Source organism: Artemia franciscana, chromosome 2, assembly GCF_032884065.1.
Source record: "Artemia franciscana chromosome 2, ASM3288406v1, whole genome shotgun sequence".
NCBI lineage: Eukaryota > Metazoa > Arthropoda > Branchiopoda > Anostraca > Artemiidae > Artemia > Artemia franciscana.
Genome location: NC_088864.1, coordinates 692953 through 718655, shown reverse-complemented (window position 1 = coordinate 718655; position 25703 = coordinate 692953). Strand labels below are relative to the sequence as shown.

Genomic DNA, 25703 nt, shown 5'->3' with positions numbered 1-25703 from the left:
ATTATTTAATTCTTACAGATTCTCCTGGACTAAAACCTGAAAAGAAAATAAAAATCCTAAAGCACGAATCCAACAAAGATACAAGTCAATGTCCGCATTTTTACTTTTCTTTTCAAAATTGTTTGGCGTTTGTAACTATAGGACATTTCCGTTAAAAAGCAACAGATGGTCAACCATCCGTTGATCCACAGGCACTTTACTGAGCGAAACGACAGATAAGCTTATTCTGATACTAACCAAGAGAATCCAAGCATAGTAAATAAATCCCCGAAAGAAACAAGAGCTAAGAGCTGATATGGCACTTGTGACGAGGCCAGGAAAGCCAAGAGCTCATATGGTATGAGCTCTAGCAAAATTCTAAGAATCAATAGATAGATTTAAAAGGAAAATCAGAGGCTTAATACCGGTCAGGATTTAAAATAAGAGCTCTGGGTCACGATGTCCTTCTAAATATCAAAATTCATTAAGATCCGATCACTCGCCTTTAAGTTATAAATACCTCATTTTTTTAATTTTTCCCCTCCCTTCAGCCCTCCAGATGGTCGAATCAGGGGAAAACGACTTTATCAAGTCAATTTTTGCAGCTCCCTGACACGCCTGCCAATTTTTATCGTCCTAGCACGTCCAAAAGCACCAAACTCGCCAAAGCACTGAACTACACCCCCTAACTCCCCCAAAGAGAGCAAATCCAGTACGGTTGCGTCAATCACGTATCTAAAACGTTTGCTTATTCTACCCACCAAGTTTCATCCCAATTCCTCCACTCTAAGCGTTTCCCAAGATTTCCGATTTCCCCCTCCAACTCCCCCCAATGTCAACAGATCTGGTCGGGATTTGAAATAAGAGCTCTGAGACATGAGTTCCTTCTATATAACAAATCAAACAGTTCGTGGTAACGAACTGTAGTAAGGAGCGACCCGGCTCAATAGTAACCAAATCTCTAAAAAACGAAATTTTGGTACCAATAGTTACATCAAAAGAATCGCATTTTAATGCTGGTTTTAAATATATGAGTTTCATCAAGTTTAGTCTTACCCATCAAAAGTTACGAGCCTGAGAAAATTTGCCCTGTTTTAGAAAATAGGAAGAAACACCCCCTAAAAATCATAGGATCTTAATGAAAATCACAGATTCAGCGTATCAGAGAACTCTACTGTACAAGTTCCAAGCTCCTATCTACAAAAATGTGGAATTTTGTATTTTTTGTCAGAAGACAAATCACGGATGCGTGTTTATTTGTTGTTTTTTTTTTTTTTTTTTGTTCTTTTTCCCAGGGGTGATCGTATCGACCCAGTGGTCGTATAATTTTGCTAGAGGGCTCATTCGAACGGAAATGAAAAGTTCTAGTTCCCTTTTTAAGTGACCAAAACAATTGGAGGGCACCTAGGCCCCCTCCCACGCTCATTTTTTTCCCAAAGTTGTCGGATCAAAATTCTGAGATAGCCATTTTATTCAGCATAGTCGAAAAACCTTATAACTATTGGGGACGACTTACTCCCCCACAGTCCCCGTGGGAGGGGCTGCAAGTTACAAACTTTGACCAGTGTTTGCATATAGTAATGGTTATTGGGAAGTGTATAGATGTTTTCAGGGTTTTTTTTTGTTGGGAGGAGGGGTTGAGAAGAGGGGTTATGTGGGGGAAACTTTACATGGAGGGATTTGTCATGGGGAAGAAGATTTCCATGAAGGGGGCGCAGCATTTTCTAACAATATATAAAAAACAATGAAAAAATAAATATTGAAAAGTTTTTTTCGACTGAAAGTAAGGAGTAGCATTAAAACTTAAAACGAACAGAAAATATTACGCATATAAGGGGTTCAGCTCCTCCTAATACCTCACTCTTTACGCTAAAGTATTTTTAGTAATTTCAACTATTTATTCTACGGCCTTTGTGATTCAGGGGACAAAATTTAAGCTTTAATGTAAAGAGCGAGGTATTGACGAGTGGGCGAACCCTCTCATATACGTAATAAAAACATACGAATATAGAAGTTTGTTACGTAAGCTAATTCGTAAGTTACGTATATCTTTTACTAATGAAAACATTCGTAAAAACTAAAAGTTCTAGTTGCCTTTTTAAGTACCCTAAAAATTGGAGGGCAAGTGGGCCTCCTCTCCCCTCATTTTTCTCATAATCATTCGATAAAATCCATGGGAAAGCCATTCAGCCAAATAAATAAATATACAAATTTCTCTTTAATTATTCATCTGCGGAGAGCCGAAATCAAAACATAGATTAACTTAAAAACGTTAAGAAATTAAATAAAAAAAAAACAATTGTTTTTTACTGAAAGTAAGGAGCGACATTAAAACTTAAAACCAACAGAAATTACCCCGTATATGAAAGGGGCTTTTCCCTCTTCAACGCCCTGCTCTTTACGCTAAAGTTTATACTGTTTTAAAAAGTAAAGTTGAGAAAAAGAGTCTGACTTTAGCGCAAAGAGCAGGGCGTTGTAGAGGGAACAGCCCCTTTCATATACGGGGTAATTTCTGTTCGTTTTAAGTTTTAATGTCGCTCCTTACTTTCAGTTAAAAAACCTGTTTTTTTTTATTTATTTCATTAAGATCCGGTCACCCGTTCTTAAGTTACAAATACCTCAATTTTTCTAATTTTTCCAAATTAACACCCCCCAGCTCCTCCAAAGAGAACGGATCCATTCCAATTATGTCAATCACATATCTAGAACTTGTGCTTATTCTTCCCATCATGTTTCATTCCGATCCCTCCACTCTAAGCGTTTTCCAAGATTTAAGACTCCCTCCCCCAACTCCCCCAATGTCACCGGATACGGTCGTGATTTAAAATAAGAGCTCTGAGACACGACATCCTTCTAAATATCGAATTTCATTGAGATCCGATCACCCGTTTGTCAGTTTAAAATACCTCATTTTTTCTATTTTTTCAGAACTAACTCTTCCCCCCAACTACCCCAAATAGAGCGGATCCGTTCAGGTTATGTCAATAACAAGTGCCATAAAAATACCAATTCTGATACCACAGACGCAAGGTTCAGGCATTATGGCCCAGCCCATCGAAAACTCAATATTTATGCGATTCTTCACACGAATTATTAATCCGTCAGGTAAATATCAATATGTTTGCCTATTATGCACTCATCGGTGGATCTAGCTGGAAGGAGGGCAGGAGAGCAGTTGCCCTCCTAATTTTGAAATACTTTTATTTTGTCTTCTAAGAATCGTTCCCCCCCCCCAACTTTTTGGGATTGCTGCTATTGCTGTCCATATATAGTCTTGCTTACGTGTCTGATGAGGTTGAATACCTTGCGATCTCGGAAACAATCCATTTTTTAGACGTTTTTCAATATTTTCAAACAGTTCGTGGTAACAATAGGTACATCAAAAGAATTGAATCTCGATGCTCATTAAAAAATATATATATATATATATATAAAATTCATCAAGTTCGATGCTACCCATCAAAAGCTACGAGCCTGAGAAAATTTGCTCAGTTTTTGAAAAGGGGGAAACATCCCCAAAACATCAAGTAATCTTAATAAATATTCCATAATCAGAATCAGCATATGAGAAAGCCGTATTATAGAGGTTTCAAACTCTTATGCGCAAAATGTGGAATTTTGCAATTTTTTTTGTCCGAAGAAAGGTCACGATTCGTGTCATCTTTTTCAAGGGATGATTGACATGAACCAATGACCCAAGAAGGCCGGAAGAGGGCTCATTTGATCCGAAATCAAAAGTTATAGTGCCCTTTTAAAGTGACCAAAAATATTGGAGGGCAGCTAGACCCCTCCCACACCCTTTTTCCCTCAAAGTCAACCTGCTAAAATTCTGAGATAGCCATTTTGTTCAGCATTGTCGAAAGATCTAACAACTATGTCTTTGAGGATGACTTGACCCTCTACAGCTCCCGAGGGAAGGGAGCTGTGAACTTTGCCCATTGTAATTTTACACGGAAGGGGATTGGGATTCCCCAGCATTATTTAAAAAAAACATGAAAAATGGAATGAAAAAACAGTTTTTTAGAACTTTTAAAATAGTTTCTTATTCTAATTAAACTGCCCTTGAAATTCAGGAGTCAACAAAAATCCCAATTTTAGCGTAAAGAGATGGGTATTAAGGAGGGGGAAATCCCCTCATATACGTAATAATTGATTTTTGTTGCAAGTTTTAATGTTACTCTTTACCTTCAGATGAAAAAGAACTTGTTTGTTTTATTTAATAACCTGAAGGAACCATATTTTGTAGTAGTAATAAATAGCCTTTAAATAAAGTTTCTATGGTCAGAAACGCACCACCAACGAGATGAGCAAATAGGCTCCAAATGTTAAAAATTTTTAAAATGTCAAATTTGTCAAATTTCAAAATTTTTAAATTTTTTTTAAATGCCAAATGTCAAAATGTTCCCTCCAAATGTCAAAATTTTTATTTTGCATCCACTGTTTTGGCAATTCCCTTATATTTTGAACTTCCAAACAACTCGTGCCCGTCAACGGTAAATCAGCAATTTTGTGAATAAAATCACCATTCTAGTAAATCCTTTGATTCCAGGAATACTTTTTAGAAATTGTTTTTGAAAATGAACCTTGGCTTTAAATAGGTTTCTAAACTTAGAATAACAGGCTAGTATATTAAGCCTAAAATGTTCTAAGTCTCAAAGATCCTCGATGAGCTTTGACGTAACAATGCATAAACATAACACCTTTTCAACTGACAATCTGAATTATAAAATTGAGACTCCGGTCGTCAAAATCGAGTATCTGAACGTCGAAATCTGACGTAGGTCCAACAGTGTAGGTTTTCAGATTGTAGGAAAGTCAAAAGCTTACAGCATGTATAAAATTTTGTGTCGATCTTGACGAAATTTTCTTATAGGAAATTATACGTCTAGCATCTTCTACTTTTTCTAATTCAACCTTTAGTAATTTATTTTATTTTATTTGCAATGAACAAAGGATATTCAAAATCTAATTTTTTCGTGGGGACAGGGGAGAAGATGAGGTTGAACTATAAAAATGAAAGTATTCCAAATAAATTTCCTGAATTTCTAAAAAAATTGATTATAAATTTCCACCTTTTCAGATATTTAAATATTACGTAAAAATTCAATTTCTTAAATTACCCGATTTCGGGGCTTTATTTGCAATTTGGATTGTAAAATTAGCTTTTCTTTTCAAACAGTCCTTTGTAACGAACTGTAAGCAAGGAGCGACTCGGCCTAATAGAAAGTAATACTCTTAAGAAACGGAATTTTGATAATGTTCAATAAAAAAAAACAAGTTTTTTTTTTAACTGCAAGTAAGGAGCGACATTAAAATTTAAAACGAACAGAAGTTATCCCGTATATGAAAGGGGTTGTCCCTTCCTCAACGCCCCGTTCTTTACGCTAAAGTTTGACTCTTTGTCACAGCTCTACTTTTTAAAACAATTAAAATAACTTTAGCGTAAAGAGCGAGGCGTTGAGGAGGGGACAACCCCTTTTATATACGGAATAATTTCTGTTCGTTTTAAGTTTTAATGTCGCTCCTTACTTGCAGTAAACTTATTTTTGTATTTAATTTCTGAACGTTTTTGAATTAATGCATGTTTTGATTTTGGCTCGCCGCACATGAATAAATAAAACGAAATTTGCATATTATTTTTTTGCTAAAAGGATTTCTCATAGTTTTGATCGGGCGATTTTGATAAAAAAAAAGGGGTGGGGAAGGAGGTCCAGTTGCGCTCCAATTTTTGCTTACTTATAAATACAACTAGATTTTTTTTACGAACGTTTTGTTATTAATAAACATACATACCTTACGAATTAACTTACGTAACGAACTTCTATATTTTTGTATTTTTATTACGTATATAAGGGGGTTCCCCCCTCGACAATACCTCGCTCTTATAAAATAAAGCTTGAATTTTGTCCCAAATCTTTAAGAATGACCCCTGAATCACAAAGGCCGTAGAATAAATAGTTGAAATTACTAAAAATACTTTAGCGTAAAGAGCAAGGTATTGTAGAGGAGACAAACCCCCTTAGGGGGTTTTTATTTTATAAAATAAGGCAAGTTTTCTTTTAGGAGGTGTTGCCCCCTATTTTCTAAAACAAGGCAAATTAACTTTAGATGGGTAAGACTAAACTTTTATATTTAAAACCAGCATTTAAATGCGATTCTTTTGATGTAACTATTGGTATCAAAATTCTTTTTTATTAGAGTTTCGGTTATTATTGAACCGGGTCGCTCCTTACTACAGTGGGTTAACACGAACCGTTTGATTCAATGCATTAAAAGAATTGAATTCTTATTCTGATTCCAAATATATTAAATCCATCAAGTTTGATGCTACCCATTAAAAGCTACGAGCCTGAAAAATTTGTTTAATTTCGAAAATGGGGAAAATACCCTCTAATAGCCTAGGGATCCTAACAAAAATCACACCATTAGTTTAATTTCGAAAATGGGGAAAATACCCTCTAATAGCCTAGGGATCCTAACAAAAATCACACCATTAGATTCAGCTTTTCAGGGAATCCTGTAGTAGAGGTTTCAAGCTCCTATCCACAAGAGCGGAACTTGCTTTTCTTTGCCGGAAGACAGGTTATGGACGGGTATTTATTTAGTTATTGACTTATTCCTGAAGCGTGCACGCGATAAAGCGTGCAGTATGAGGCTTTAAGGGCTGATAACTTCCCTCATACTGAAGATATGATAGTTTCATTTGGTTAAATATACTTAATCTCAAAAAGCAAATACACTGAATGAGAACTTTTTTCTTTGAGCATTGCTGTGCGAAAGCTGACTCTGAAGAGTCGGCTTTGAGGGATGGTAAACATACTGGTATTTAGGGTAACCCTGGGTATACTATGAAAAACAAAACAAATAAATAAAAAAACAAGTTTTCTCATAGGAAACTAAAGAACGACATCAAAACTTAAAAGGAACAGAAACTATTTTGTATATCTTGGGGCTGCCCCATCCTCAACCCACCCCATTCCATTTGTTTAAGATTGGCTTTTTGTCCCAATACTTTAAGAACGATTACTCAAACACAAGTGCGGTTGAACTGGAACAATGAGCATTATTAAATCACTATAAAATTTTGACGTAATGAGCGAAGGTTGAGGAGGAGGCATTCCTGAGGTTGAGGAGGATTAGCAGTTCCCTACCCCTGCCTCCAAAAGTTTCAGGTTGAATTTGCATATGCTTACACATACTTCAAATTGAGCCCTTTACGAAAATATAATAGTTCAAAATAGGGATGAAACCTTTTAATTGACAGAGAAACAAATATACAAAAATTTAACTGGATATTTCAGATACATATACACTTTTACTGCTGATGATGGACACTGTATAATAACAATATAATAATAATAATTTATTCTAGAAAAAGCCCGTGGGCCATAGCAAATTTAAATAACAAAAACAAACAACAAATTAAATAAAATGAATTAATACTATTTAAAGAAAACGCTCACGATGTGCCGCTACAATCCTGACAAACCTTGCTATCCTTTTAATACTCAGGAAATTTGTCTCTTTCATTCTATCTACCATCCATATCTCATTCAATTTTTCTTTGCCATACATCTATCGCCTCCATTCATTCAATTAGACACATTCACACACAAAAAGTATTAAACTTTCATCCTGAGATCCACACATAGGACAAGCAATAGATTGTACCTTCTCACCTTTTCTCCCTTTATACTTTCTTTTCTCGCCAATCAAAAATCCATTTCCCCTCCAATCCAAATAAGCCTTCAAATCCTCTCTACTTAACCCAACCTTGCAAAATACCCCAACTTTCCAACCTTCCAAAATACATGTATCCGAGATATCCAGTTAAAAAAATTAATTTGTTTCGCTGTCAATTATTTACACCAGTAAAATTTCTGCGCCCAGAGCAAATACACTCTTTGTTCCCCATGAAACCCACCTCTGGCTCTTTGCTTTTCGTAGAGAAAACTTATTACTTCAACGTATTTTTAACTTATTACTTCAACGTAAGATGACAATCTTGTCCATTCTCTACACTAGACTCTGTTTAATTCGTTCACCGAATTACATTTTCAAATTTGCTTAGCATTTTTTTAGATTAAAAAATGTGTTGGAAACATGGTTAGATTTTCAAATTTTTCAGCGAGTTTACACAATTATCGAAGAAAAGATACAAGGAATATTGAAGTTCTGGCTTGTTGAACGATCAGATCTTAAATTAATAGAGCTAACAATACAAGAAGGTTGTCCTAATGATCTCTTGCCCCCCCCCCTTAAAGACAAAAAAAGGCCGGACTTTTGCTGATTTCAACTATTACCACATTCTTTCGATATTAAAATTGGATTTTAAACATTAGTGTTACTCAAAGTTAACGGCCAAATCTGACCGTTAACGACCGTTAAGAAAGTCCGACTGTCAACAAGTTGACCGCAAAATTCTGCGTAAGCTGACCCTATTTTTTCTATCTACAGGTGAGACCTCGGAGACTAATACTTTCCACCTGCATGGCAATATAGAACTGGCACATAACAAACTGATTATTCCACTCTTTTTGACAAATTCCTGCACGATAGAAAGATTTTCCTATTTTGACAACTCAAAAACCGAGTAAAACTTGACAAAAAAATACCTCTTGGAATATAATACTCCGCCTAAACAATATAATATAATGATAGTAAACACTCATGCTAATAATGTCGCAGAAAAAGCAAAACAAATACAACAATAGTTTTTGTTGTGAAAGGAAAAACCACCCAAATTCCAAGAAAAAATAAATAAACTCAGAACTATATTCATTCATATGTTAGAAATGGGAATTTTCTCTTTAAAGAATTCCGTTAATCCTTTTAAAAGAGTAAAATCCTCTAATGGGTTTCAGGATATACTCTTTCCTTGTGCATTCTCATCAATAGTTTGTTCAATTAAAAAAAATAGTGAACTTTGCATTTAGCCTAGGGCCGTGTTCAGGCGTTAGAAAGAAGGTTATTACATTGTAATGGTAGCGATTACTGTAATTGGAAAGAGCATTGAATAGCGAGTTGAATTATTGATGTATCTCTTAGCTAATGAATGAATCGATTCTTGGCGCTTACCCCCCCCCCCGTTGAATATACGTCCACGCTGAAAGGAAATTATAACCAAAAAGTTTCTCCCCTCTGAAAACTCTCCCCTGTAAAAAAAAACTCCCCCGCGAAAAAATGTCCATATGTTTCCCAATAACAAACAGAGGCGCCATTTGGGGGGGGTCAGAGGTGGGCAAATGCCCACCCCAGATTTTCCGGGGGGCCCAAGCTTCCACCACAAAGGGCCTTTTGTTAGCCATAATAATCCATTATGTCCGACATAATCCATTATGTCCAATTGATTTGAAATTACTGCACGCCTATTAAACAAAGAGCATAATTACTTGACGACCCTTGGGGTAATTATGCTATTTGCTATTAATCATTGTAAACTTTGAAAGTAGGTTAGATACATAATAAAATTCTTGAGTTCTGTCAAATGCCCATTTCCTAGATGATTACGCGGCACGAAGTGATTCGGGGGGGGGGGGGGGGGGCCAAGACGGAGTTCATGCCCACCCCAAGATATGGTCCAAATGGCGCCTCTGATAACAAATACTATCTGTAAGCAATGGACGAACTACAAAACTTAAAAAGGCACTTAAACTTCTACAATGGGTTATCTGATTGTTTTGTAGTTAGGGAGAGGGAGATAAATTAAAGGGTGCATTTTAATGCCAAATATCCTGGTTCTCATTGAGGAATCAAACAAATACAGAATTAATTCTAAGGGAGAGACGAGTGGAAGTGTAAATTGATGTAAAATACCCAGTGCCGTAACCAGGATTTTTTTGGGTAGAGGGTATTTTTGTTTAGGGGAACGACAAAAGAAACTTTTAAAAACGCATCAAAAATATGAAATGTGAACTTCCTTATGAGTTCTGGGAATAGCTATGACCTAGGCTGTTACTATGAAAGTAAAGAGTAACATTAATCCCCAAAATGAGCAGAATTTATTCCGTATAGGACGGGGACTTCCCCTTCCTCATCCACACCTCCAACTCATGGTCGATAAAACTTTGAAGGATACTCATTAGATCAGAAAATGAGAGTTCTAGTCCCTTTTTTTATAAGTCGAAAGGGATTGGAGACCAACCAGCCACGAGGAGGAAAATATTTTCCGAGGGGGGAAGGGGCGGCCATTGAATAAATCAACTCTTCAAAAATTTCGAAAAACAGGTTAAAAAATCGCACTGATGTATTCCAACATTTGAACCAATCGTCAGGCATCAATAATAAATGATGTATATAACTTCGAAGACAACACTGCCTTTCCATGACGAAAGTAAAACAGTTCAAAATAGGGATGATACCTTTTTATTGACAGCGAATAGATATAAAATTATTTAACTGGATATTTCGAACACATATACAGTGTTCATCATCAGCAGTAAAACTGAATTATATCTATTCACTGTCAATAAAAAGGTATCATCCCTATTTTGAACTGTTTACTTTTTTTAATGATGTATGGTGATGACATCATGTCATATCCTGTGTTGCGAGGTAGTCCAGCTGGGCATGCGTTAGACGCAGATAGCTAGAACTTTCTGCACACTACTGTGGGTCATAAATTGTTTCCTTTTCCGTGTCCGGTAATTGATTACGAATTCAGACGGTACTGTTATAGTAGCCAACTTCCTGAATCAGTTATGAATAACAATATGTCTGCATTGGGTTTTGCGTCATTTTGCCAAATTTTGATGATCAATGAATGGAAAATATGTGTTGAAATTAGCTAAAATTAGACACCCATACCCACCCTTAACATGATTTTTAAAAATATTTCCACTGGTATCATCAAAACGTCCATGTATTTCACATTTAGCTGTTTTTTATTCATATTAAGCGCTCCTTTATCTCGAAATAAGTTGGTGTGCATGGGTTTGACACACAGTACTAATATAACCCTCTTATCCCTGGGCATAGCCCGTGTATAAGCAATAAGTTTGTGGACTTATATATTTTTAGCATTATTTTTGAAACTTTAAAAAAAAATTTGAGACAACTAACAGTTGTCTCATAATGCTAATTTAGAAAAAAAATCACCAAATGTAAATTTAAGGCTACATTACGGCAATAAGGATAAGGATTGTGGGTGTTGCTTGGGCTGAAATGGCACCGCTCAATTAAACTTGCAGCTACTCAGAAAATATAATATACAGAGACTTTCTGGATATAAATGTAAAAGATGCGGCACCGGAATTTACAGTCCAGGTGGGTGGTGTTGATCCCCTTTCATGGCATTTCAGCGAGAAAGCGCATTATCTGACTGCAAATGTTAAGGATTGGGCTATATACATTTTAGTGCCAACCGGCGGTACTGTTCTCCGTTTCATGGCCTTTCAGCCACGTAGTGCAATGGTTGGTTGGGCCAGCCATTCTGTGGTTTTGCACACCCTTCCTGTTTGCCTTCCCCCGATTCCTCAAGGCACCCATTTAGAGTTGGGTCGACTCTGGCTGAGCTTATAGAGTTACGCCATTCATCCCCGTTCCAAAAGAAATAATCAACAACACCAGGACTGTTGCCCTTGCCCTTACGGACACAGGATGCCAAGTCCAGCGCACTAGCCACTCGGAGTTTTATTTCCATCCGAAGGAAGGATTTCGTTGCTCCAATACTTAGGTCAGAACAGGGCTTAAATTACATTGAAGAAGCTGTCACTTTTTAAATATTAATGATTCTAAATACAACTTAAAATATTATAATGAATTTATGCATGCAAATTGGCTACACTGTGCAATTATAATTCCAATACATATTAGCATCTTTAAGAAGTGGTTCACTTTTTTCTTTATCTGGGTCACCTCTTACCCCCCCCCCTCTCCCTAAAAAAAATATTAAAAAAATTATTAGATCAGAAATATTACGTTAATATTAACTACAAATTTGCAAAAGTTCATATTTTTATGTCAAGAGGCAGGACATCATTAAAACTACCTTGATAAAACACTGACACTCAAAAGTTATACGGCTGTCAAGAATCCTTAACTGGCGTCCCATGAAACCTCAGAAGTAGCGTTAATTCACAGAAATGTGAATTCAATGAAAATACCAACAAAAAGCCATTTTTCAACGAAAATACAAAAAAAAAAATCAATAAAATTCCCTCGAAAAAAGCATTCTTCAAAATCTAAGGGGTGGGACAAAACACATAGGGACATAAGAACTCCTACCATCCTCCCAAATTGACACTATTGAATCTCAAGCTTCTGTAAAAGGTCCTATTGCGATCCATTTTCCACACCTCTATCTTCTAACACAGTGTCTTCAGTCGCCTTTATTACCTTTAATTAGTACCTTTAAGAAGCGGTTCACCTATTCTTTTTTTCTTTACCTAAGTCATCTCTTCCCTTTCAAAAAAAAATCATTAGATCAGAAATATTATGTTAATATTAATTCAAAATTTGCAAAACTTCATATTTTTTCCAATTGTCAGAATATCAGTAAAACTGCCTTGATAAAACACTGGCACTCAAAAGTTGTACGACTATCAAGAATCTTAAGCTCGACAGTGGCGTCAATTCACAGAAACGTAGTATTTTGTAACATCTAGGCAGTAAAATTTGTCGTTTATTTTCAATTTTATTAATGAAACAACCAACAAAAAGCCATTTTTCAATTAAAATACAAAAACAAATCAATGAAATTCTCTAAAAAAGGCATTCTTCAAAATCTTAGGGGTGTGACAAACCATGTAGGGGGCAAAGGCCTCCTGCCATCCCCCCAAATTTACACCGTTGAATCTCAAGTGCGCCATTAAAGTTTGTCAGGAAAAAGGTATACTACGATAAAAAAAAAGAAAATATGAAACAGATATATGACGCGTATACATTTGATCCTAGGCATGGGCACCAATTAGTGTCAATTATTCCCTTAAATTTGTTTGCCCCTTCCTGGATATTGAAAAATAGATAGTATTCTGGATACTGAGAAAAATATTCTCATTGAAAACTCCACGTTTTTTATAGCTTCACGGATAAAATAAAAATTGCGTCCCTAGATTTCGGGAAATACATTTTGACCCACCCCAATTGTCTACACCCAGGCTGTATTCATTATTTCTTTGAGAGGGAGGGGGGGGGGGTAAAACAAGGCTGAACAAAGCGCATCAAAAATTTGTTTATATGTATTTTTGTTACCATTTATGATTCGGACAAAAATTTGGGGAGATTTCAACAGTGCCATATCCAGGATTTTTGTTCAAGGGGAAGACTATTTTTAGGGGCGGGGGCAGCTACAACAAAAAATTTTAAAAAACGTATCAAAAACGCGTCTTTATCTTTTTTATTACATTTTTACGAGTCAGACAAACATTATGAGGGGAGGTCCCTTCCCTGACTAAGACCTTGGGGTCGAAACCCGCTACACCCACCCCCCATCTGGATACACCTGCGTTTCTCGGCAAAACGGATGTTTTATGTGATACGTGAGATTTTGCCCCTTTCCGCCAAAGATTCGTGTCAACGGTTCACTGATTGTGCTGAAATAGTCTATTTGAAGAGAGCCTTGAAAATACCGGATTTTTTAAACTCAAATTTTTAAACTCAATCCCACTCTTTGTTGTTTTGGCTCTAGCCATTGGAACTACCCAGTTTTATTTCTTATTTTATTTGAAGATGCCCACTCGTTGATTAGCACTGGCTGCTCCCAGAAAGTATATTTACTTATAATCAATTAAAATTAACTTGTTTGCTATTATAAGTTCGTATATACAAGTTCGTATCTTATTTTATTACACCATAACAAGTTATTTTGTAATTTCAGCTCAATGATGGTCTGAAGTTACAATTAACCACAAACGACGCCACGAAGTCTTTTATCGCCATCAGGCCTAATTATACAAGTCATTGACGCGACATGCACCCTTCCTGACTTATATTTTCAAAACAATATCCTAATATACATACATATATATATATATATATATATATATATATATATATATATATATATATATATATATATATATATATATATTTATATATATATATATATATATATATATATATATATATATATATATATATATATATATATATATATATATATATATATATATATATATATATAAATATATATATATATATATATATATATATATATATATATATATATATATATATATATATATATCTATATATATACAAATAAGTTGTCTGTGTGTGGATCTGTGGATCAGGTGACGTCATGTTTGTTCGCATATGACGTCTGAATTATTTCACACTAATACAAAAGAAGAAAAAAACTAAAAAAGGTAAAAACTACAAAAAAAACTAAAAAGAAAAAAAAACTAAAAAAGCTAAAAAACTAAAAAAAAACTAAAAAAAGGTAAAAATCTAATAACTAAAAAAAAACTGAAAAAAATAAAAAAAGGCAAAAACTACAAAAAAAATAAAAACTAATAAAAAAACTAAAAAAGCTAAAAAACTAAAAAAACTAAAAAAAACTAAAAAAAGGTAAAAAACTAAAAAAAACTAAAAACTAAAAAAGAAAAAAACTAAAAAAAAAGGAAAAAACTGAAAAATAAAAGAGAAAAAGAAAACTAAAAAAATATGAATAAATATATATAAAAATAAGTTGTTTGTGGGTTATGTCTGTCTGTCTGTCTGTCGAGTGACGTCGTGTTTGTCCGCATATGACGTCTGAATTATTTCACACTAATACAAAAGAAGAAAAAAAACTAAAAAAGGTAAAAACTACAAAAAAAACTAAAAAGAAAAAAAACTAAAAAAGCTAAAAAACTAAAAAAAACTAAAAAAAGGTAAAAAACTAAAAACTAAAAAAAACTGAAAAAACTAAAAAAAGGCAAAAACTAAAAAAAAACTAAAAACTAATAAAAAAACTAAAAAAGCTAAAAAACTAAAAAAAACTAAAAAAACTAAAAAAAGGTAAAAAACAAAAAAAAACTAAAAACTAAAAAAGAAAAAACTAAAAAAAAGGAAAAAACTGAAAAATAAGAGAAAAAGAAAACTAAAAAAATATTAATAAATATAAAAAATATAAATATAAATATAATATAAATTAGCAATCAACAAAGCACCGAGACACAAATGACGACCGGGACACAGGGAGTATAAATGACGACCAGGACATAAGTAAAAAAAAAAACTAAAAAAACTAAAAAAAATGGTAAAAACTACAAAAAAACTAAAAACTAATAAAAAAACAAAAAAATCTAAAAATCTAAATAAACTAAAAAAGAAAAAAAAAAAAGAAAAAAATAAAGGAGAAAAACAAAACTAAAAAACGAATGTATATACAGACCGGGACACCGGGATACAAATGACGACCGGGACACAGGGAATATAAATGACGACCGGGACACAGGGACACAACTACAATGGGGACGCCGGGGGGCACAGGGGGATATAAATGACGACCGGGACACCGGGACACAAGGAATATAAATGACGCCCGGGACACTCAAAGAGAAATCACAGACTGGAACACCGGGACACAAATGACGACCGGGACACAGGGAATATAAATGACGACCGGGACACAGGGACATAACTACAAAGGGGACGCCGGGGTGCACAGGGGGATATATAAATGACGATGGCGACTCAGGGAATGGTCGATTAGCAATCACCATCAACAAAGCTCAAGGGCAATCATTAGAATCATGAGGTATAGATCTGAATACGGATTGTTTTCCCATGGACCATTATATGTTGCATGTTCAAGAGTCGGTAAACCTGACAATCTATTTATATGCACAGACAATGGGACAGCAAAGAATGTTGTATATTCGCAAGTTTTACGTAGTTAAAAACATATATATATATATATATATATATATATATATATATATATATATATATATATATATATATATATATATACATATATATATATATATATATATATATATATATATATATATATATATATATATATATATATATATATCTTCTATATATATAAAAATAAGTTGTCTGTCTGTGGATGGATCAGGTGACGTCACCTGAAAAAACTGGATCAGGTGACGTCAAAACTGAAAAAACTAAAAAAAGGCAAAAACTACAAAAAAAACTAAAAACTAATAAAAAAAATAAAAAAGCTAAAAAACTAAAAAAACTAAAAAAAGGCAAAAACTAAAAAAAAACTAAAAACTAATAAAAAAGCTAAAAAACTAAAAAACTAAAAAAAGGCAAAAACTACAAAAAAAACTAAAAACTAATAAAAAAAATAAAAAAGCTAAAAAACTAAAAAAACTAAAAAAACTAAAAAAAGGTAAAAAACTAAAAAAACTAAAAACTAAAAAAAACTAAAAAAAAGGAAAAAACTGAAAAATAAGCTAAAATAAAGGTAAAAACCAATAAAAAACTAAAAAAAAAACTGAAAAAACTAAAAAAAGGCAAAAACTACAAAAAAAACTAAAAACTAATAAAAAAAGTAAAAAAGCTAAAAAACTAAAAAAACTAAAAAAACTAAAAAAAAGGGGAAAAAACTAAAAAAAATAAAAAATAAAAAAAACTAAAAAAAAGGAAAAAACTGAAAAATAAGCTAAAATAAAGGTAAAAACCAATAAAAAACTAAAAAGAAAAAAAGGAAAAAACTAAAAAAAATTTTCATCTAAAAAACTAAAAAAAAAATAAAAAAGGTAAAAACTAAAAGAACTAAAAAAGAAAAAAATAAATGACGAAACTCAAAGAGAAAGCGACCAGGACAAAAGGAATGTTCGATTAGCAATCAACAAAGCACCGGGACACAGGGAGTATAAATGACGACCAGGACATAAGTAAAAAAAAAAAAACTATCTATATATATATAAATAAGTTGTCTGTGGATCTGTGGATCGTGGATCAGGTGACGTCACCTGAAAAAACTGGATCAGGTGACGTCAAAACTGAAAAAACTAAAAAAAGGCAAAAACTACAAAAAAAACTAAAAACTAATAAAAAAATAAAAAAGCTAAAAAACTAAAAAAACTAAAAAAAGGCAAAAACTACAAAAAAAACTAAAAACTAATAAAAAAGCTAAAAAACTAAAAAAACTAAAAAAAAGGCAAAAACTACAAAAAAAACTAAAAACTAATAAAAAAAATAAAAAAGCTAAAAAACTAAAAAAAATAAAAAAACTAAAAAAAGGTAAAAAACTAAAAAAACTAAAAACTAAAAAAAACTAAAAAAAAGGAAAAAACTGAAAAATAAGCTAAAATAAAGGTAAAAACCAATAAAAAACTAAAAAAAAAACTGAAAAAAAAACTAAAAAAACTAAAAAAAGGTAAAAAACTAAAAAAAATAAAAAATAAAAAAAAAACTAAAAAAAAAGGAAAAAACTGAAAAATAAGCTAACATAAAGGTATAAACCAATAAAAAACTAAAAAGAAAAAAAGGAAAAAACTAAAAAAAATTACTAAAAAGAAAAAAAAACTAAAAACTAATAAAAAAACTAAAAAATCTAAAAATCTAAATAAACTAAAAAAGAAAAAAAAGGAAAAAAATAAAAGAGAAAAACAAAACTAAAAAACGAATGTATATACAGACCGGTACACCGGGATACAAATGACGACCGGGACACAGGGAATATAAATGACGACCGGGACACAGGGACACAACTACAACGGGGACACCGGGGGAAACAGGGGGATATAAATGACGACCGGGACAAAAAAAATAAAAAGAAAAAAAAAATAAAAACTAATAAAAAAACTAAAAAATCTAAAAATCTAAATAAGCTAAAAAAGAAAAAAAAAGGAAAAAAATAAAGGAGAAAAACAAAACTAAAAAACGAATGTATATACAGACCGGGACACCGGGATACAAATGACGACCGGGACACAGGGAATATAAATGACGACCGGGACACAGGGACACAACTACAACGGGGACACCGGGGGAAACAGGGGGATGTAATATATATATATATATATATATATATATATATATATATATATATATATATATATATATATATATATATATATATATATATATATATATATATATATATATATATATATATATATATATATATATATATATATCTATCTATATTCACAGGTGGGACATAGTGACACAACTACAATGGCGCGTAACTATTATGGCGCGTAACGACTTACGCGCGCGGGGGGGCTTGGGGGGGGCGCGAAGCGCCCCCACCAACTAGGCGTTGGGGTGGCGCGAAGCGCCACCCCAACAGCTAGTATATATATATATATATATATATATATATATATATATATATATATATATATATATATATATATATATATCTATATTCACAGGTGGGACATAGGGACACAACTACAATGGCGCGTAACTAATATGGCGCGTAACGACTTACGCGCGCGGGGGGGCTTGGGGGGGGGGGGGCGCGAAGCGCCCCCACCAACTAGGTGTTGGGGTGGTAAAAACTACAAAAAAAACTAAAAAGAAAAAAAACTAAAAAAGCTAAAAAACTAAAAAAAAACTAAAAAAATGTAAAAAACTAAAAACTAAAAAAAAACTGAAAAAACTAAAAAAAGGCAAAAACTAAAAAAAAACTAAAAACTAATAAAAAAACTAAAAAAGCTAAAAAACTAAAAAAACTAAAAAAACTAAAAAAAGGTAAAAAACAAAAAAAAACTAAAAACTAAAAAAGAAAAAACTAAAAAAAAGGAAAAAACTGAAAAATAAGAGAAAAAGAAAACTAAAAAAATATTAATAAATATAAAAAATATAAATATAAATATAATATAAATTAGCAATCAACAAAGCACCGAGACACAAATGACGACCGGGACACAGGGAGTATAAATGACGACCAGGACATAAGTAAAAAAAAACTAAAAAAACTAAAAAAATGGTAAAAACTACAAAAAAACTAAAAACTAATAAAAAAACTAAAAAATCTAAAAATCTAAATAAACTAAAAAAGAAAAAAAAAGAAAAAAGCAAAAAAATAAAGGAGAAAAACAAAACTAAAAAACGAATGTATATACAGACCGGGACACCGGGATACAAATGACGACCGGGACACAGGGAATATAAATGACGACCGGGACACAGGGACACAACTACAATGGGGACGCCGGGGGGCACAGGGGGATATAAATGACGACCGGGACACCGGGACACAAGGAATATAAATGACGCCCGGGACACTCAAAGAGAAATCACAGACTGGAACACCGGGACACAAATGACGACCGGGACACAGGGAATATAAATGACGACCGGGACACAGGGACATAACTACAAAGGGGACGCCGGGGTGCACAGGGGGATATATAAATGACGATGGCGACTCAGGGAATGGTCGATTAGCAATCACCATCAACAAAGCTCAATGGCAATCATTAGAATCATGAGGTATAGATCTGAATACGGATTGTTTTCCCATGGACCATTATATGTTGCATGTTCAAGAGTCGGTAAACCTGACAATCTATTTATATGCACAGACAATGGGACAGCAAAGAATGTTGTATATTCGCAAGTTTTACGTAGTTAAAAAAAAAAATATATATATATATATATATATATATATATATATATATATATATATATATATATATATATATATATATATATATATATATTCACAGGTGGGACATAGGGACACAACTACAATGGCGCGTAACTAATATGGCGCGTAACGACTTACGCGCGCGGGGGGGCTTGGGGGGGGGGGGGGCGCGAAGCGCCCCCACCAACTAGGTGTTGGGGTGGTAAAAACTACAAAAAAAAACTAAAAAGAAAAAAAACTAAAAAAGCTAAAAAACTAAAAAAAACTAAAAAAAGGTAAAAAACTAAAAACTAAAAAAAACTGAAAAAACTAAAAAAAGGCAAAAACTAAAAAAAAAAACTAAAAACTAATAAAAAAAACTAAAAAAGCTAAAAAACTAAAAAAACTAAAAAAACTAAAAAAAGGTAAAAAACAAAAAAAAACTAAAAACTAAAAAAGAAAAACTAAAAAAAAGGAAAAAACTGAAAAATAAGAGAAAAAGAAAACTAAAAGAATATTAATAAATATAAAAAAATATAAATATAAATATAATATAAATTAGCAATCAACAAAGCACCGAGACACAAATGACGACCGGGACACAGGGAGTATAAATGACGACCAGGACATAAGTAAAAAAAAAAACTAAAAAAACTAAAAAAATGGTAAAAACTACAAAAAAACTAAAAACTAATAAAAAAACTAAAAAATCTAAAAATCTAAATAAACTAAAAGAGAAAAAAAAGAAAAAAGGAAAAAAATAAAGGAGAAAAACAAAACTAAAAAACGAATGTATATACAGACCGGGACACCGGGATACAAATGACGACCGGGACACAGGGAATATAAATGACGACCGGGACACAGGGACACAACTACAATGGGGACGCCGGGGGGCACAGGGGGATATAAATGACGACCGGGACACCGGGACACAAGGAATATAAATGACGCCCGGGACACTCAAAGAGAAATCACAGACTGGAACACCGGGACACAAATGACGACCGGGACACAGGGAATATAAATGACGACCGGGACACAGGGACATAACTACAAAGGGGACGCCGGGGTGCACAGGGGGATATATAAATGACGATGGCGACTCAGGGAATGGTCGATTAGCAATCACCATCAACAAAGCTCAAGGGCAATCATTAGAATCATGAGGTATAGATCTGAATACGGATTGTTTTCCCATGGACCATTATATGTTGCATGTTCAAGAGTCGGTAAACCTGACAATCTATTTATATGCACAGACAATGGGACAGCAAAGAATGTTGTATATTCGCAAGTTTTACGTAGTTAAAAACATATATATATATATATATATATATATATATATATATATATATATATATATATATATATATATATATATATATATATATATATATATATATATATATATATATATATATATATATATATATATATATATATATATATATATATATATATATATATCTATATTCACAGGTGGGACATAGGGACACAACTACAATGGCGCGTAACTAATATGGCGCGTAACGACTTACGCGCGCGGGGGGGCTTGGGGGGGCGCGAAGCGCCCCCACCAACTAGGTGTTGGGGTGGCGCTTCGCGCCACCCCAACAGCTAGTATATATATATACATTGAATAAACTGTCACGAAATCGAGAACCAGAAAACGCACGGGAAATATTTAATTTGGGCAATATATTTGCACATAAGGAGGGGGGGTAAATAATAGTAGAACTGCAGTTGAAATGTATTCATAACAATAATTATGCATATGATAACGAAAGAATTGTTTTTTTCTAACCCTTTACGTAGCTAAAAATAAGAGAAAAAGGTATTATCTTTGATGGCCATAATGTTCTTAAAATTGTATTTGCGAGTAAAACCATTATTACATTCGGAAAAAGCACAAAAAGGCATAGGGTGGTATGTTCACCTTATTTTTAAGTCAGTAATTTAAACTGCTCCAAATTTAACCATTTTGTTAGCAGGGGCGGATCTAGAGGAAAATCTTGGGGGAGGGGGATATGACAAGTGTGCCTATAAGCAAAATCTTAGGGGGAGAGAGGGGGAAGGTGAAATGTGGCAAGGGCGCCAATAATTGACCAAAATGACAAAAAGAGTGAAAAAAGAAAAAACAAGGAATGAGAGCACCAGAAAAAGTCTTGGAGGGTTCCCCCGGCCCCCCTGTATTCGCCAGTGTTTTCTGGTTTTTTGGGTGTTACAAAAATTGAACTGACCCTCCTCATGCAAAGTGTCAAGTGCGTAGGTGTATTAGCAAAGGGCAAAATCAATCCACTAACTATGTAAAAAAGGTAAAAGGTAAAGGATGCGGCACTAGACCCCTAAGTTCCGAACCGGTTGTGCTGATCTCCGTCTCAAGGCCCTTCAGCCAGGAAGTGCAATGGGGGATTAAGGCCAGTCATCTTGTGCTTTTGCACACCCTTCCTGTTTACCTTCCCCAGATTTCTCCAGGTACCCATTTAGAGCTGGGTCGACTCTGGCTGAGCTTACAGAGTTACGCCACTGACCCCCTGTCCCAAACCAAATAATTGGGTACACTAGGATTCGAACCCTCGTCCTCTCGGACAAAGGATCCGCTAACTATGTAGAATAATAAAGCTCACCAGTTTATCACGACTAACTTCCGGTACTTTTTCTAAATATTCCTCATAGCTCTTTAAATAGTTCGATTCAGTAACAGTTTTTCTTTTCCACATTTTCTATTGTAGTAACTATAGCGGTAGTTGACGGTAGACTGACTGATGCCGAGTAATTGGAGCAGCGTAATGACGTGATTGAGAAGGAAAGGTAAATTCTCCATTTCTGATTGTGGCAATAGGTTATTTTGTTTGAAAACGTTACAAAATTCCAAATTTATTTTATAAAAATAACCTGGGTCCATGTCCATAGCAAATATTTTCGTTTGGGGGACCTAGTGTACCATGGAAAGTCTTTATAAGGTATCTTATAACCAAAAAGGGTACTTGTGTCTTATATCCCCCACACTCAAGTTCTGTCGAGAAGTGAAGTTGCATTAATGGTAAAGAAATAAACAAAATATGATGAAAATATAATACTTTATCAACAAAATTATGAAAACTACAACTTAGAAATATGTGCCCGGAACGCAGAAATGTCACTAAGAATCATTAAGAATATAATGCTTCGAAAGAGTATAAAGTCATGCTGTGTTCACTGACGCAATGTTTTGTTTTGGGCAACACCCCCTTATCCTGGAAAATTCTAATTGCCTCTTCTTCAGTCCTAGGCAAATCCCTTATCTTCATTTCACCCCATCGTCTGAAAAACCGGTTCTTAACCCAGCTTCACTTCTCAACAGAACTTGAGTGTAGTGGCTATAAGACACAAGTACCCCAAAATGTGTATATTCTTAGGTAATTACAGTGGCATGGGGGATGGGGATTTACCCCCTATATTTTTGACCCCTCTAGGATTTTGAAAAATACCTTTCGTGGGGGAGGATATTATCATTGAAATTGTCTTTTTCATATTTTCACTGAAAAATTGAGAAAAAACTTGCCCCTCCCCCACTTGGATTTTGAATAGTACGTCTCCCCTCTTTTTCCTACATTTCCGGGAACTGACGCCACGCGGTAATAAATATGTCATTTGAAATACAAGGGTATAATACTAATTCCTTCTTGAATCTACGAACAAGTTCTTGAAGAAGACTTGGTGGCGATAAATTTCACTGTACGCTACGAAAAATCTACTTAATGCTAGCTCGAATGCATTTTGTGCCAAAGATCATGACACATATCCAAGAGTTTAACTGAGCATGTCGAACTTGCCCCACCTCCTCGCCTATGTGTAAACGATAAGTGTAAACGATGAGCAGGGCAAATGCTATATACGGTACTTAAGTATTATACGAGACACTCCCCCGATTCAACACACCACCAGAAAAACATCCCCTTGTAAACGGGATATATACTTCCTAATAACCAATACTATATGTAAACAATGGGCAAAGTTCGTAGCTTGCAGCCCTTCCCCCGAGGACCATGGGGATTAAGTCATCCTCAAAGACATAGTTATTAGATTAATGACTATGCTGAACAAAATGGCTATCTTAAAATGTGATCCGGTGACTTTGGGAAAAAATGAGCGTGGGAGGGGGCCTAGTTGCCCTCCAATTACTTGGTCACGTAATCAAAATAATACAATTTTTAAATCTTTACCGCTGATTAGTTTAACGGTTATCTTATGAGCGTTTATAATAAATGGCTTGCATAGTAATTAAAGTTGGAAATAGTTTACAAATCACATTTTCCTAATAACCTTTGAAATACCTAATAACCTATTCAGCATGAAATATCGAAGGAAAATATTTTGAGATTGTCTTAACATACTTTTTGAATGGTCAAACAAAATCATTGCATTTCAAGCTTCTGAAATTATGTTTTCGTTTTTGTCTATTAACTATTTCTATGACTCTTTCTAAAGATCCATTTTGCTATATTACCAGTGATAGACATGAAGGATGAAGCACACGGATACGTGTTTATCTGTTTTTCTTTTCAGGGGTGATCGTATCAACCCAGTGTTCCTAGAATGTCGCGATAGGGCTCATTCTAACGGAAATTAAAAGTTCTAGTGCCCTTTTTAAGTGACCAAAAAGACTGGAGAGTCTCAATTTTACGCGTGGAGTTGTTAAGGGTAATTGTCCGGGGCAAATTTTCACCGAGCTTGAATTGTCTAGAGGGTGTTTCCATGGGGAGTGGGATTTTTCCGCGGAGGTGGGGCCAGATTTCCTTGCATTATTTAAAAGACGATCAGAAATTAAATATAAAAAAGAACTAATTTTTTCAACTGAAACTAAGGAGCTACATTAAAACTTAAAACGAACAGAAATTATTACGTATTTGAAGGGGGTTGCCCTCTCCTCAACATCTCGCTCTTTACGTTAAAGTTTGAATTGTGTCTCAATTCCTTAAGGACGACTGCTGAAACAGAGGAGTCGTTTAATTAGAGCAATAAGAAGCTTTTTTAAAAGTACTAAAAAATGCAGCGTAAAGAGCGAGGCGTTGGGGAGGGGAGTCCCCCTTCAAATATGCATTAATTTTGTGTGTTTTAGTTTTAATGTTGCTCCTTACTTTCAGTTGAAAAAAAACTTTTTTGAATAACGTTGCCCCAAAAAATTTTTAAATCTGTAAACTTGTAATTTGTGAGCATTTATATTGTAGATTTTCTTTTTTTAGCAAAGAAAAAAAAAATAGAAATATGAATAGACTGTAGTGTTGGGCGCTCCTTCAATTTTATTTACCTCTTCTGCCTAAGGGAAAGTAACCTGGCAAATTTTACAATAGACACTAAAATAGGAAAATACTCAGTTTCCTGCTATTTTGTTGCTTGAAACTTATTTTGAGGACTTTTTTTGTTGCTTAAGAGTCTTTTTGGAAGTCTGCCAAAACTTAATAAACCCCATCCCTCCTTTCTTGGATAAGACCCTAAAATCTCAAAGCTTAGGTAAGTTATCGAACACAAGGAGCAGAATACAAAGGCAATTTCTGACCTCATAAGAGCTAAATAATATAATAGCAAGTACGATTAATTTTCCCGTCCAATTTTTTTTTCGAATATAATGGTTGCTATCATGACACAGGCACCTCAGAGCCCTCCCCCTCCTCCTATAATGGGGATATATATAGACTAAGCAAATATAAAAATCTTTCTGTTCTGCTGGTTTATATCGTAATTTGAACTTGCTTTTCATCAATGGTTGGTTCATACAAAACTTACAACAAACAAAACTCTTGTTTGCAAAACTTGTTTGCAACTCATGCAAACAAAAACTTAGAAGTTATGCAAAACACTTTGCATTCTCATCAATGGTTCTAATCATGGTTGGTTCTCATCAATGGTTCTCATCATGCTTCTTATCAATGGTTGGTTCATAATGCAAACAAAAACTTAGAAGTTATGCAAAACACTTTGCATTATGTAAAAAACAGCAAAGTTTTATAATGCGAAAAAAAAACACAGAAAATATCTGTAATAAAGTCCAGCAGTATGTCTAGCGCCGTTAGGGGAAAGAGTGGGATATAATTATCATGGCCGAGATCCCTATATTTGGAAAAGGGTAATTGCCTAGATACACATTTTGCATACATCCTCAATATAGTAAGCCCCCACTCCGCCCCACCCCGTGATGTGCACTTTTAGGAATGATTTAATAAATATTTTAATATTTCTAGTTATTTTCTGAATT

At 34.0% G+C, this 25703-nt stretch overlaps 1 protein-coding gene across 1 annotated transcript in view; it reads right to left on the bottom strand.

Moving 5' to 3' along the window:
• Positions 1-22263, bottom strand: part of LOC136035612 (myosin heavy chain 95F-like) — a gene marked incomplete in the record, with an annotated part of 147072 nt that extends 124809 nt beyond the window's left edge. The window contains 1 exon segment of the mRNA XM_065717501.1: positions 22096-22263. Within this exon segment, the coding sequence (XP_065573573.1) occupies positions 22096-22188 (93 nt within the window).
• Positions 22264-25703: the final 3440 nt, after the last annotated feature.